The sequence below is a fragment of the Phocoena sinus genome, chromosome 2 (assembly GCF_008692025.1).
Source record: "Phocoena sinus isolate mPhoSin1 chromosome 2, mPhoSin1.pri, whole genome shotgun sequence".
NCBI lineage: Eukaryota > Metazoa > Chordata > Mammalia > Artiodactyla > Phocoenidae > Phocoena > Phocoena sinus.
In genome coordinates, this window is record NC_045764.1 from 59,583,674 (window position 1) to 59,598,976 (window position 15,303).

Consider the following 15,303-nt stretch of genomic DNA (forward strand, 5'->3'; position numbering starts at 1 on the left):
GAATTTCACACTAGATTGAGTTCTTGAAACTGACAACCATGTCTTACTCATCTCTGTATCCCCATGCCTAGCACAAGACTCAATAAATATTTGCTGTATTAAATTTAAATACATGATAAAGTTCTAGAGCTATGCAAGTAGTAAAATAGGGTTCTCTACTCCCTGGAATTTACTACCCCTGTGAAAACCCAACATGTAAATAATTGTGACACAAGGTAAAATATTCATACTGCTAGAAACTACTAATGGTAAAGATTTTCTAGAAAATATCAGCTTATCATAATCTCCCAAGCAACAACTGTGCAATTCATAAACATTGAAATAATCTTTTAGTTTATTTCTAAATAATTTAAAGTCTATGAATATAAGAAAGCTAGTAGTAATGTCTTCAAGTCATTAACAAATTAGTTACTAAAATCAAGAAATGCTAAAATTCCTTTACATTATTTCTGTCAATTGCTTTATCTTACTAAAATAATTTCAGTTTTCAGATAGTTGAGTTGGAATTGATCATAGCCAAAACCATATGTCTTATTCTCCAAATACTGATATTAGGAATTCAAATTAATTCAGTTTTTTAAAAAGAAATATGACTGATTCTTTTCTTTTTTTAATAAATTTATTTTATTGATTTATTTTTGGCTGCATTGGGTCTTTGTTGCTGCACGTGGGCTTTCTCTAGTTGTGGCGAGTGGGGGTTAATCTTTGTTGCAGTGCGTGTGCTTCTCATTGCGGTGGCTTCTCTTGTTGCGGAGCACAGGCTCCAGGTGCACGGGCTTCAGTAGTTGTGGCTCCGGGCTCTAAAGAGCAGGCTTAGTAGTTGTGGCGCACGGGCTTAGTTGCTCCGTGGCATGTGGGATCTTCCCGGACCAGGGCTTGAACCCATGTCCCCTACATTGGCAGGTGGATTCTTAACCACTGCGCCACCAGGGAAGCCCTAATTCAGTTTTTTGGGGTTTTTTTTGCGGTACGCGGGCCTCTCACTGTTGTGGCCTCTCCCGTTGTGGAGCACAGGCTCCAGACGCGCAGGCTCAGCGGCCATGGCTCACGGGCCCAGCCGCTCCACGGCATGTGGGATCTTCCCGGACCGGGGCACGAACCCGTGTCCCCTGCATCGGCAGGCGGACTCTCAACCACTGCGCCACCAGGGAAGCCCCTAATTCAGTTATTATACAAGTAATTAAATCGATAAAATTTTAATCTCATGCTACATTAAAATAGCTCTAAAATTTCAAATTAAAATATATAATATTCCTACCTTGAGCTGAATTTTTTTCTGTAGCTCTTCCATAGCTTCTTGTTGAGCAGCTGTGAGTGCTGCCAATCGTTCTTCCCTGTCTCTATAAGAAGATATTTAAAAATTATAAACTCAACTACTTGGAGTAACAAATTTCATGAGGTTAAAAAAATACAATTAGGACACATAGGCGTATATATTCTAGAGAGTTTTTTAAATTATTTTTTTCTGAATGCCTATTAAGTCTCAGATATATTATTGCTCATTAAACATTTGGGAAGCAACAAATAAAAGCAACTTTTATAAATAATAAATTATTATTTATAAAAGTAGGTTTCTGGACCCAAGAATGGGTTTAAATACTAGCTCTGGGCTGTCATTTAAATATGGCATATTGAAAATATATATTTATCTCTTTTCCCTTCCAAAAACCTATAAAACAATATGAAAGGAATAGAAAAGGTAAAAATTCACAAAGACAAAGAGAATACGAGAGGAACCAATCACAAACAAATTATAAGACATACAAAGAAGTATGACCATGTTTAAGAAAAATGCAGTCAAATGAAACTCTCTGAATGAGGCCATATGCTAGATTTATTTGGTATTATAAATACATTATAAGAATTAAAAGAAAGTATGCCAACCTAAGCAAAAATATTGTGACAATGATTCAACAGATAGAGAATCTCAACAGAGAAAGAGAAAACGTTTTTTAAGAACTTTCCAACTAAAGGAACTAGGAGTCCTTAAACAAATGGCTTTCTAGGGATGGAGCAGGGAAAATATAAGATGAATTTGAAGCATCTTGCAGTGCCAGGAAGTAAGGAAGTACTCAAAAAAAACAAAATGATGAAGTATGTCAAAGACAAGCAGGGGTCAAACAAAAAAGCTTCCAATGTCCAAAGGTGAAACAATTTGAGCAACAAAATAAATACCATAATACTGGTTTGTAACCCATAGTATAATACAAATATAAACGAGTCCCTGTTGACATAACAAAGGAATTTAATAAATAAATGGGAGAACAAATATCCTGTACAGAAGAACTGCAAATAATTTATGTATGAATTCGTGTCTCAAGGAGGTAGAGAATAACTCCCCATCTCTTCAGCATAGGCTTGCTTCCAAGGAGGACAGCATAGGGAAATTTTTAAACTATACAGTGGAGAAATCTGACAAATACTACCTTAGCCAGGTGATCAAGGTTAACAAAATCAGTGATAAGTCAAGGTGACAGTATGAACCTTAGACATTTAAAAAATGGTAATTCACATTCACCCCTGTGCTCTTCCTCCCAAAACCCATAACCTCAGTCTAACCATGAGAAAATCATCAGACAAATCTTGAGAGGAAAAGTCTACAAAATACCTAACCACTACTCAGAACTGTCAAGGTCATCAAAACCATGGAAAGTCTGAGAAACTGTTACAACTCAGAAGAAACTGAAGAGAAATGACAATTAAATAACTGAAGAAATAGTGGCCACTTTCCAAATTTTATGAAAAGCATTAATGTACAGAGTAGAATAATCATGAAGAGAACCAACCTACTGGTGAAAAACAAAGTCAAAAAGAAAATTTTGAAAACAGGAAAAAACCCCAACAACTCACCATATACAGAGGAAAAACAGTATGATTAATGGCCGACTTTTCATGAGAAACAACAAAAGTAAGAAGATTCAAAGTACTGAAAGAAAAACCAAGAATTCTATATCCATCAAAACTACCATTCAAAAGGAAGCCAAAATAAAAATATTCCCAGATAAGCAAACACCAAGATAATTCAATGAAAGCAAACCTGCCTTACAAGAAATACTGAAGGAAGTCCATCTAGCTAAAAAGATATGCCAGAGGGTAACTTGAATCCACAGAAAGAAATGAAATACACAGGAAATGATAAATATGAGGATAAATATAAAGGAATCTACAAATACATTTTCTCTATTCTAATTCCTTTGAAAAATGTGGGACTGCATTTAAAAAATCGTAACACTGTATTGTTGAGTTTATGACATATATAGATGTAATATATATGACAATACAAGAAGAAAAAGACATAGTGCTATATTGGAACAAAGTTGTTCTATTTTACCAAAATTAAGTTAATTTTAACGTGAAGTAGTTTGTGATAAGTCAAGATGAATACTGTAATAAAGAAAGGAAACACTAAGCAAATAACTAAAGTAATACGGTTTTTAAAATCAAGAGAAAAATGTAAATGATGCCCTAAAAAGTACTGGTTGAGGGACTTCCCTGGTGGCACAGTGGTTAAGAATCCCCCTGCCAATGCAGGGGACACACGTTTGAGCCCTGGTCTGGGAAGATCCCACATGCCACAGAGCAACTAAGCCTGTGCACCACAACTACCAAAGCCTGGGTGCCTAGAGCCTGGGCTCCGCAACAAGAGAAGCCACTGCAATGAGAAGGCCAGGCACCGCAACGAAGAGTGGCCTCCGCTGGCGGCAACTAGAGAAAGCCCATGCACAGCAATGAAGACCCAACACAGCCAAAACTAAATAAATCAATAATTTTTAAAATGTACTGGTTTAACAAAAAAGAAGACAGTAAAGGAGAAAAAAAACTTGAGACATACAGAAAACAAATATCAAAATGGCAGACATTAAATTCAGTCATATCAATAAATTACATTAAATAAGAATGGACTAAACAATCAAAAGGCAGAAAATAGAAGGCCAGATATATAAAAAGAAACCTCAACTATATATAAGTGACACACTTTAGATACAAAGACACAAAAAAATGTTTCCCTTTAGACAGAAAAAGACATATCATGTAAACAATAAACATGGCAATATTTAAAACAGAAAAAAAATTGACTTTAAGACAAGAAATATTTTTTAAAAAACCCAACGAGGGATATTTCATAATGATAAAAGGGTCAATACTTCAAGGAGTTATAATAAGTATAAATTACATGCCTTTAATACTAAGGCACCAAAATACATGAAGCAAAAAACTGTCAAAACTGAAAAGAAAAATAGACAATTCAACAATTACTTTTGGAGATTTCAATAACTCTATCTCAAGAATTAATACAACTAGACAGAAAATCAGTAAGTATACAGAAGACTAAACACTATCAACTAACTTTATTTAACTGACATTTAGAGAACACTCATCCAAAACAGCAGAATACACGTATTTTCCAAGAGCACACAGAACATTCCCTAGGATAGTCTACATTCAAGACCATAAAGTAATAAGTTCAATAAATTTAAAAGGACTGAAATCATACAGAAAACATTCTTCAACCACAAAATATTTAATTAGAAAACAGAAAAACGGGAGACATTCCAAATATTTGGAAACTAAATAACATACTTCTGAATAACTCAGGAATCAGAAATCATAAGAAATATTAGAAAAAATCTTGAATTGAATGAAAATAAAAATACAATGTATCAAAACTGATGAGATGAAATTAAAGAAGTGCTAAGAAGAAAACTGGTAATTCAAATGCTTTTATTAGAAATGCAGAAATATCTAAAATTAATCAACTAAGTTTTGACTTTATAAAAGTAGGAAAAGCAAAGCTAATCAAATCCAAAATAAGCAGAAGGAAAGAAATGATAAATATCAAAGTGGAAATCAATGTAACAGAAAACAGAAACATAATGTAGAAATTCAAAGAAACCAAAAGCTGGTTTTTTGGAAAGATCAACAAAATGTACAAACCTTTAGCTAGACTACCAAGAGACAGAGAGACAGAAAGACAGAGACAGAAAGGAGAGACATAAATTAGCAAATAAGGAATGAAAGAGGAACATCACTATAGATCATGTTAAAATTAAAATCCTTATAAGGAGCTATTAACAACTTTATAAAAATACACAACTTAGATGAAAAGGACAAATTCATAGAAAAACACAAATTACCAAAGCTGACTCAATAAGAAACAGAAAAATCTCAATAGATTGATAACATGTTAAGAAAAATTTATTTGGTAATTTAGTCTTCCCCAAAAGATAACTCCAAGCCCAGATGGCTTCACTAGTATATTGAACATTTAGCAAGAAAAAGTAACAATCCTACACAAAGAGTTTCTGTAAATAGTGGAGGAAAGAACACTTCCCATCACATTCTCTGAGGCTAGGATTGCCATGACATGAAAGCCAAAGACATAACAAGAAAATTACACACCAATATTCCTTATGAATACATCCTTAATAAGAATTCAACAACACATAAAAATGATTTTACACTATGACCAAGTGCGAATTAACCCAGGAATGTAAAGTTGGTTTAATATCCAAAAATTAATTAATGTAATAAACCATATTAATAAAAAATGAAAGCTACATGATCATTTCAGTGAATGCCCCCAAAGAAGCATTTATTTAACCAAATTCAAAGTACATGCATGCTAAAAACTCTCAATAAACTAGAAATAGAAGAGAACTTCTTCAACCTGATAATGAGGATTTATGAGAAACCTACAACTACATAATACGTAATAGCGAAAGACTGAATGTTTTCCCCCAAGATCAAGAACAAAATAAGGATATACAATGTCACAACTTCTATTAATGTTATATTGTAGGATCTAGTCAGTGTAATAAGGCAAGAAAAAGAAATTAAAGACATCTGTATTAGAAAGCAAGAAGTAAAACAATCTCAATTTGCAGAGGACATGAGCCTTTATGTAAAATATCCTAAGGAACAACAACAGCAAAAAAGAAAACACTAATAGGAAAATACGCATAGGAAAGTTGTGCAAGATCATAAAAAATTATAAAATAAAATATATAAAAAATTGATTGTATTTCTACATATTAGCAAAAATACTAACAAAAATGAAATAAAATAACTCCATTCACTATGGCTTCAAAAAGAGTACTTAGGAAAATATTTAAGAAAAGAAATGCAAGACCTATTTTCTAAAAACTAAAAAATACTGTTGAGAGAAATTAAAGCAGATAGAGACACATACCATATTCATGGATCATATACAATATTGTAAAGATGGCAATTCTTCCCACAATGACTTATAGATTCAAGGCATTACTATAAAAATGCTTGCAAGCTTTCTTTTTTTAGAAACTGGCAAGCCTACCCTAAAAAATTATTTGGAAAGCAATTCTGAAAGAGAACAACAACATTAGAGAACACACATTAATTGATTTCAAAACTTGCTATAAAGCTACAGTAGTTAAAACAGTGTGGTGCTGGAGTAAGAACAGACATGTAGATATCAAAAGAACAGGACAGAGTCCAGAAATAAACCCTTACATCTATGATTAACTGACCGTGAACAGGCAGCAAGGATAGTCTCTTAAAAGCTACCCTCTTCAACAAATGGGGCTGTGATAAATGGATATTTATATGCAAATAAATAAATTTATATTTTTGATTCATACCATACATAAAAGGTATCTTAAAAGGAATTAAAACCAAAATGTGTGTCAAACTGAAAAACTATAACATTTTGAAGAATATCTTATGACACAGGGTATAAAAGGATTTCACAAACAAGATCAAAAAGCACAAATCAATTTGGCCAATTAAATGCTTTTTCCTGGGTCTTTGAATCTTAAACAAGTGATTTTAAAATGTAGGGATGGCTGAGTGTCATTTAACATAATCAGGGCGACAACATGTTGACCAGACCGTTTCCATCAAAAGACCACTGCCGTGGCTCCTGGGACCTAGTCTCTGATACTTCACCATGTCCCAGCCTGGTCATCTAACCACCTATCACTTTCATCCCAATATTTTACTTAAAATTTACTTGTGCTTAAGTTAGCCAGAATCAAATCTATTTCTTACAACTGAAAATATCTTGAAATATCAAGTTTCCCATCCAACAGAAATTTTCAAAAGTTTTCCATTTTGAGTAGGATGTCTTAATTCCTGGAAATCAAAATTCAGTATAACATTTCTGTATATGTAACACTTTCTGAAAATTCTACATGACAGCAAATAGCTTCAAGACTTGATTTGAATATGCACTCACTGCAAATGTTCATCAGGATCAAAATCAAGATAGCAAATGAAGTACCTAGCTCTTTCCCGGGCAGCATCTTCCCGGGCTTTTTCCTTTTCTTGCCTCTGTTGCTCAATTCGGGCTTCTTGTTCTTTCCTCTTCATTAACAATTCTTCTACACGGGCCTGCCGTTCTGCTTCTAGAGCTCTCTTACGTTCCTAACGTCAGAAATATTTTAAAAGATGTTAGAATTATGTGTAAGATGAAAATGATTATAGGTGACACAGCTTTGACATATACTTATATATTCAAGCCAAATAGACCCCTGGCTTGTCATTAGGCATGCTTCTCAGAATTTAAATAAAATCAAATACCAATACTATCTGGTTTTCATATGTCATTTACCAGTGTTACAAATAATTAGAAGAATAAATGCTGGGCTTCCCTGGTGGCGCAGTGGTTAAGAATCCTCCTGCCAATGCAGGGGACATGGGTTCGAGCCCTAGTCCGGGAAGATCCCACATGCCACGGAGCAACTAAGCCCGTGCGCCACAACTACTGAGTCTGCACTCTAGAGCCCGGAGCCACAACTACTGAGCCAGCGTGCTGCAACTACTGACGCCCACACGCCTAGAGCCCATGCTCCACAACAAGAGAAGCCACCGCAATGAGAAGCCTGCGCACCACAACGAAGAGTAGCCCCCACTCGCCACAACTAGAGAAAGCCCGCGCGCAGCAATGAAGACCCAACACAGCTAAAAATAAATAAAATAAAATAAATTTATTAAAAAAAGAATAAATGCTATTTTAAGCAGATACTATCTTATTAGAACCTGATACATATTTTATGGTTAATCATTTCTAAAGCCTTGTGTTTGGACATGGTTATAGAAATAACAGAACATGATGAAGAAAGCATAATTAATAGATTTTATTTCTGAACTAAGCTTCCATATAGGACTTAAGTGAAGAAAAGCTTGTGGCAGGGAGAAAGAGGCATTATAATATAGCATAGTGGGTAAGAGAGTGGACACTGTATTAGATTCCCTGATTTTGTTTCCTGATTACATTATTTACCAGCTGGGTGACCCTGGTCTAGTTATATTATATATGTGACTTAGTTTTCTGGAAGACAAGTAACAATAGTGCTTATTTCTTAGGATATTGTGAAGAACACATGAGATAATACATGAAAAGCACTTACACAGGAGTTGGCATATACTAAATTCTCAATAATTATCATCATCATCATCATTAATGGAGAAGATACTTCATTAAAATACTGTGATATGCTTCCTGTGTATTTTTGCCTACTAGGAGTACTTAGCTAATTTTCACCATATTACTAGATGTATTGATATATTTCTTTCAATTCATCCCCATCCCCCAGGGAGCTCACACAACATCTTCCTGGTCCCTAGTCTTTATGATAAATGGAACACACTGCACTGATCTAGGCTCTAGTAACCACTACTTACATAGCCTTGGGCAAGTCATTCTACCTTAAAGAGACCCAGTTTGCTGTGAGATCGAAATTATTAACACAGGTAAACACTTAGCAAAGTGTTTAGTACATAGTAAAGTGTTCGGTAAATGAGAGCAGAAAAGAAATGCTAAAGCAGTTTCTGTTTAGATAACACTGGGGAGAGATGCTAATATTCTTAATAGTTAACTAAGTTACTAATAAGCTCACAATGGTAACTTATATCTACAACAAGCTGTATCTACCCAGGGGAAGAAAACCTTTTTAAAGTAGTAACACAAAAGTGTCCCTATTTCTTTTCTTTCATTTTTTTTGGCAGGGGGCCTGAGAACTAGAGGGAATGCACTGAATTCATGAGAGCACATCTGACAGATCGCAGACTGTTTCAGGTGGACAATTAGATTTTAAATATAGTCTTTACTTTCTAACATACTATTCATGAACTGGTTATAGCTATTTCTCATTACTAAATATAATATGTAGAAACTTTTTTAGTTATATACTCTCTGAAAAACTCAAGAGTAAAAAACAATCAAACCTTGTACAGAAAATTTTCTCCAATAAAAAACATGAACAGGGACTTCCCTGGTGGTCCATTGGCTAAGACTCCACACTCCCAATGCAGGGGGTCTGGGTTCGATCCCTGGCTGGGGAACTATTCCCTCATGCATGCCTCAACTAAGAGTTTACATGCTGCAACTATGAGTCCACATGCCACAGCTAAGAACTCCACATGCAGAAACTAAAGATCCCACATGCCGCAACAAAGATCCCATGTGCCCCAACTAAGACCTAGTGCAGCCTAAATAAATAAATATTTAAAAACAAAAAACACGAACAAAAGAGTTTCCCTTAAACTCAAATTTATTTTTTAAAAATCTGCATTATGTCTGAAAACACAACTTTCACACTAAAATGCAAAGGTTAAAGCATTAAATATAAAGAATTAAACCAGAACTTTTCATTTCATATTTTACAAAACCAAAATCTTGAGGGATATACTTTTAAAAATTATAAGTTGGTCTTATAAATGAAATTTATTAATATTATATACAAACGATTACTTTATGTGTATGTGCAATGTAGCTACGTTGTACGCAAAAATATGATGTCAACTTGCTGATTGTTTTTACGGATATAAGAAATACTCCAACATTGTACTAATAGAAATAACTGGACTTCAAAAAATATCCAATCTTCTAATTTCTGTTTTTAATAAGTTGGAAGAGAAAATTAGTAGCTGTATACCTAATGAGTAAAATTAGTAAATTCACCTAGTGTTTTCCTTCTAAAATTTAAGTTTCCTAAAGATAGGAAACTTTGTACCCCACAAAAGCATCTTGTACAGGGAAGGAGTTCGATAAATATCTATTAAACAAATGAAGCGTAACTTTATAATATTCATTATAAATCTATATACTCACAAATAAAAAGCATAAACCTACAGCAAATGAACTGCAAAGATATCTAACTCTCAACCCTTCTGAAACCTCTCAGACTCCCATGTACTTTGTTTCACAGTCGACGATGTGTTTATGGCAGCCTAAGAAAGGATTTTGCAACCCCACCCTTTACGCCTACAAATCAGAAGATTAGGGCAAGAGGACAAGGCCGAATATCTAAGAAAACTGGGCTTAAAACTAATCCATCAATAATTTATATGGCAAAAAAGGGAAATTGAGAATATATGACGGCAGCATTAACTTAGTATTTCACTTACAAAAAACAAGAATCACAATTGCCTTTAACAATTTAACATTTATGTGAATGTTTCAAGAATAAAAGTAAAGCAGATGGAGGGCCTCTGAATTCTTTATTAAGTCAGTATCTTACTATTATTGTATTTACAGAATGTTTGGCATTATCTCCTTGCACATATAGTAATGACTACATATTTTTAAATTTTTTTAATTTTATATATATGTTATATATTACCAATGAATTTTTCTAGTATCAGTTATCTCTTATGTATCTTATGTACATACATTTTAAATTTTTCACTGAAAATTAAATCCATAGGAAATTTCTACATTTTTAAAGATAAAAATTAGTCTGAGTAGTCAAAAAAATTTTACGTGTTAGTGAGTTCAGAAGATTCCTTACTACTTTCAGAAAATAACTGCTTTCCTTTACGCCTTAATAAATGTTCCAAATTATAAAATAAGAGTCGTCATTTTTAAACAGAAGATAACTGTTATATTTCAAATCTGCAAAATAAATGCAGAAAAAGTAACTAAGATGTCTACTCAAAAATATACAATATTACTCATATATTTCCCCCCAAAATCCAGTTAAGAAGTTACCTCTTCCACTGAACTTTCCCTGACATTCCCCTCCCACCAAGAGAGCTAATTATTCCCTACTCTGTGATACCACTGTAACCTATACAGTACAGGTTTCTATTACACTTTCACACTATGTTGTATTATTTGCCATAAAGGTAAAGATCATATCTCATTTGTTTCTGAATTATTAATGCCTAATGGTTGCTCAAAAGTAACACACAATTTTCAAAATAATAATAATTTTTTTAACATCTTTATTGGCATATAAAAAAATAATTATTTTTATAAATTGGTTTGATGCAGAAAAAGAAAGAGCAATAAAGCTGAAGGGATGGCTCAAATTAAAAATTCAAATATCCTATTTCATTTACTCATTTAAGAATGTTAGTTAATGAGTAATTAACTTTTAAATGATAAAAATGAATTTTTTACTGCTCCTTTGAGAGGAAAAGCTAAGTTTCTCTAAAAGTAGTATCCTGTATTTTTAAACATAAGTTAGCTTGACACTCAGATTAAAATGAGACCTTGAACTCAAATCAAATAGAGATTGGGGTGAATATGGGACTGCTTGCTAGTGTACAAAAAGAGCATAAAGTAACCAATAAACTTGAAAACTGTAATGATATTTTAATTTCCTAAAATTACCAGTGACATGAAGAAGCATGAAACATCAACAACATCCCTAGCTTTTTTTTTTTTTTTTTTTTTTTTTTTTTTCATCCCTAGCTTTTAACATAACAACAAAGCTCTTCATGGTCAGGTCCCTAACTCTACATGCCATACTCACTCATCTCCTGCATAGAATGCCTACTTTGCACCATTTACGACTGTCTCAGTTTTCAAAACTTAGTTGAGGCACCGCCTCCTCCAGGAAGCTTTTGCTGATGTTCTCACATCTTTGCCACTCTCAATTTGAGTAACAGGTTCTCCTTTGTGCTTCCAAAAACGTCTTTACTATTACACTAATCCTACGGGTTAAGATTTGTTCCCATATATGTCTTCCCATTGAGATCAAGGATATATCTTTTTCATGTCCTTGAGCAAAGCACAGCACACAGATTATAGTAGTAATTCAATAAATGACTGAATGAATAAACAAATAAATATTAGTCATAATAGATTAAGTATGTCTGCATCCATATTTGATCTTGAGGAAGATTTAAATAGTTTAAAACCATCACTAAAGTTTATGTGTTAAGTCTTCTTCCCATCCTGAAAATGGTAGCTAACTTAGGGTATGCTACAGAGGTTAAAGTACCTGATGACACTGCCCAATATATGACAGGTGCTCCTTGTCATAAGCATAAAGATTGCCCAGTTATTAAGGCTATATACATTGGTTCAAACACAATCCATTTGTAAGGGACGAAAGGAACATATTCTTGCCCAACCCAATTAGAAAAGAATAGATAATAATCTGTCCAGAGCAATTTAGTCCTTCATCTGGTTGAGACTAGAGATTCAAATTGACAAAAACACTGATAACCCTTTCTGAAGGAGTACACACTGCCTTGGCAATCAGACTTCCCGTTTCCAAACCGTGCTACACTAAACCATGCATCCTTGGGAACACAGACTTGGTCTTACTCCTTTTTATATCCTCAGCACCTGGGTCAGAGCCTAGGAAATGGCTGGTGCTCAATAAATGCTTGCTGAATAAAATTCTACCTGAACAGCTTCATCACGTGCTTGCTTTTCTTCCTGTCTTCGCTGACGCTCTTCCTGTAACTCATTAAGCCTCTGCTCATATTCCTTCAATTTTGATAAAACATCATGGCGTTTGTTCTGGGCTTCGAGGGTATTTATAAAGGCAATTTCGTTTACCTGCAATAAAAAAAACGGAGAAAGTGAGTTTCAAATCAGGTTAATTCTAAGGCACATCACAAAAATAAGAAACTTAACAGTCTTTATATAATAATACAAACCAGTTTTAAGGCATAGACCAAAAAATGAACGACTTATAGTCTTTTCTTTCAATACTTATCCCCCAAATGGATAATAATCCAGTGTACATAACAAACCCATAGGCCGCAGTAAGAAGTGATTTAGAGAAGTGGTCCCCAACCTTTTTGGCACCACGGACTGGTGGTGGAAGTGAAGACAGTTTTTCCACAGACGGAGGTGGTGGGAGGATGGTTCAGGCATTAATGCGAGTGATGGTACAGGCGGTAATGAAAGCGCTGTTCAGGTGGTAAAGGAAGTGATGTGGAGCAGCAGATGAAGCCGCTTGGTTGGCCGCCACTCACCTCCTGCTGTGTGGTCTGGTTCCTAACAGACCACAGGACTGCTAACGGTCCGCAGCCCGGGGGTTGGGGACCCCTGATTTAGAGTAAAGGTCTGCCATGGAAATATATTTTTTTATTGAAGCATAGTTGATTTACAATGTTATGTTAGTTTCGGTGTACAGCAAAGTGATTCAGTTATACATATATTCTTTTCCATTATAGTTTATTACAGGATATTGAATATAATTCCCTGTGCCATACAATATGACCTTGTTGTTTATCCATTCTATATATAATATCAATAGTTTGCATCTGCTAGTCCCAAATTCCCAATCCAACCCTCCCCCTTGGCGACCACAAGTCTGTTCTCTATGTCTGTGAGTCTGTTTCTGTTTCATAGATAAGTTCATTTGTGCCATAGCTTAGATTCTACGAATAATGATATCATATGGTATTTGTCATCTCTTTCTTACTTCACTTAATGTGATAATCTCTAGGTCCATCCACATAGATGCAAATGGTATTATTTCATTCTTTTTATGGCTGAGTAATATCCCATTGTATATATTTAGATCTTCTTTATCCATTCATCTGTCAACAGACATTTAGGTTGTTTCCATGTCTTGGATACTGTAAATAGTGCTGCTATGAACATAGGGGTGCGTGTATCTTTTTGAATTATAGTTCTGTCCAGATATATGTCCAGGAGTGGAATTGCTATATCATATGGCAACTCTATTTTTAGTTTTCTGAGGAACCTCCATACTGTTCCCCATAGTGGCTGTACCAATTTACATGGTCACCAATTTTGTAGGAGGGTTCCCTTCCTTCCACACCCTCTCCAGCATTTGTTATTTGTAGACTTTTTAATGATGGCCATTATGACCAGTGTAGGATGGTACCTCATTGTAGTTTTGACTTACATTTCTCTAATAATTAGTGATGGTGAGCAACTTTTCATGTGCCTGTTAGCCATTTATATTGTCTTCCTTGGAGAAATGTCTATTTAGGCCTCCACTGAAATGTTTTTAAGAGACAAATTAAGATTTTTATAGAAACCATTTTATAGTTACTTAATATCATTGTGATTTGACATTATACAAGTTACATTAAGTTTTAATAGGTATGTACATTATTCTAATGAGTTTGAGATGACAAAACAAAGTAAACAAACAAATCATTTTTCTTCAACATACACCAAATAAGTGACAATTAGGTACAAGATATTAAACTATATACCTCATCCTCAACTTCACATATATTGAGTCTGAACAGTAAAGTTTTGCTAGAGAGTACATTTTTTAATAGATCTTTATTGGAGTATAATTGCTTCACAATACTGTGTTAGTTTCTGTTGCACCACGAAGTGAATCAGTCATACACATACACATGTCCCCATATCCCCTTCCTCTTGAGCCTCCATCCCATCCTCCCTATCCCACCCCCCTAGATCATCACAAAACACCGAGCCGATCTCCCTGTGCTATGCTGCTGCTTCCCACCAGCCAACTGTTTTACATTCAGTCGTGTATATATGCTGATGCTACTCTCACTTTGCCCCAGCTTTGCCCTCCCACCCTATGTCCTCAAGTCTATTCTCTATGTCTACCTCTTTATTCCTGCCCTGCAACTAGGTTCATCAGTACCATTTTTTTTTTTTGGATTCCATATATATGTGTTAGCATACAGTATTTGTTTTTCTCTTTCTGACTGACTTCACTCTGTATGACTCTAGGTCCACCTCACTACAAATAACTCGATTTCATTTTTTTTATGGCTGAGTGATACTCTATCATATGTGTCACGTCTTCTTTATCCATTCATCTGTCGATGGACATTTAGGTTGGTTCCATGTCCTGGCTATAGTAAATAGTACTGCAATGAACACTGTGGTACATGACTCTTTTTGAATTATGGTTTTCTCAGGGTATATGCTCAGTAGTGGAATTGCTGGGTCATATGGTAGTTCTATTATTAGTTTTTTTAAGACACCTCCACACCATTTTCCATAGTGGTTATATCAATTTACACTCCCACCAACATAATTAAATGAAATAAAAACAAAGAAAACAATAGCAAAGATCAATAAAACTAAAAGCTGGTTCTTTGAGAAGATAAACAAAATTG

General features: G+C 34.5%; 1 protein-coding gene across 5 annotated transcripts in view; it reads right to left on the minus strand.

Moving 5' to 3' along the window:
- SCAPER (S-phase cyclin A associated protein in the ER) overlaps nucleotides 1–15,303 on the minus strand; it is a 523,563-nt gene that overhangs the window by 315,505 nt on the left and 192,755 nt on the right. For all 5 annotated transcript variants that reach the window (XM_032623630.1, XM_032623633.1, XM_032623632.1 and 2 more), the window contains 3 exons: nucleotides 12,620–12,775; nucleotides 7,259–7,401; nucleotides 1,259–1,340 (listed from right to left, as the gene is read on the minus strand). In XM_032623630.1, coding sequence (XP_032479521.1) covers nucleotides 1,259–1,340; nucleotides 7,259–7,401; nucleotides 12,620–12,775 — 381 coding nt within the window. The remainder of the gene's footprint in view (nucleotides 1–1,258; nucleotides 1,341–7,258; nucleotides 7,402–12,619; nucleotides 12,776–15,303) is intronic.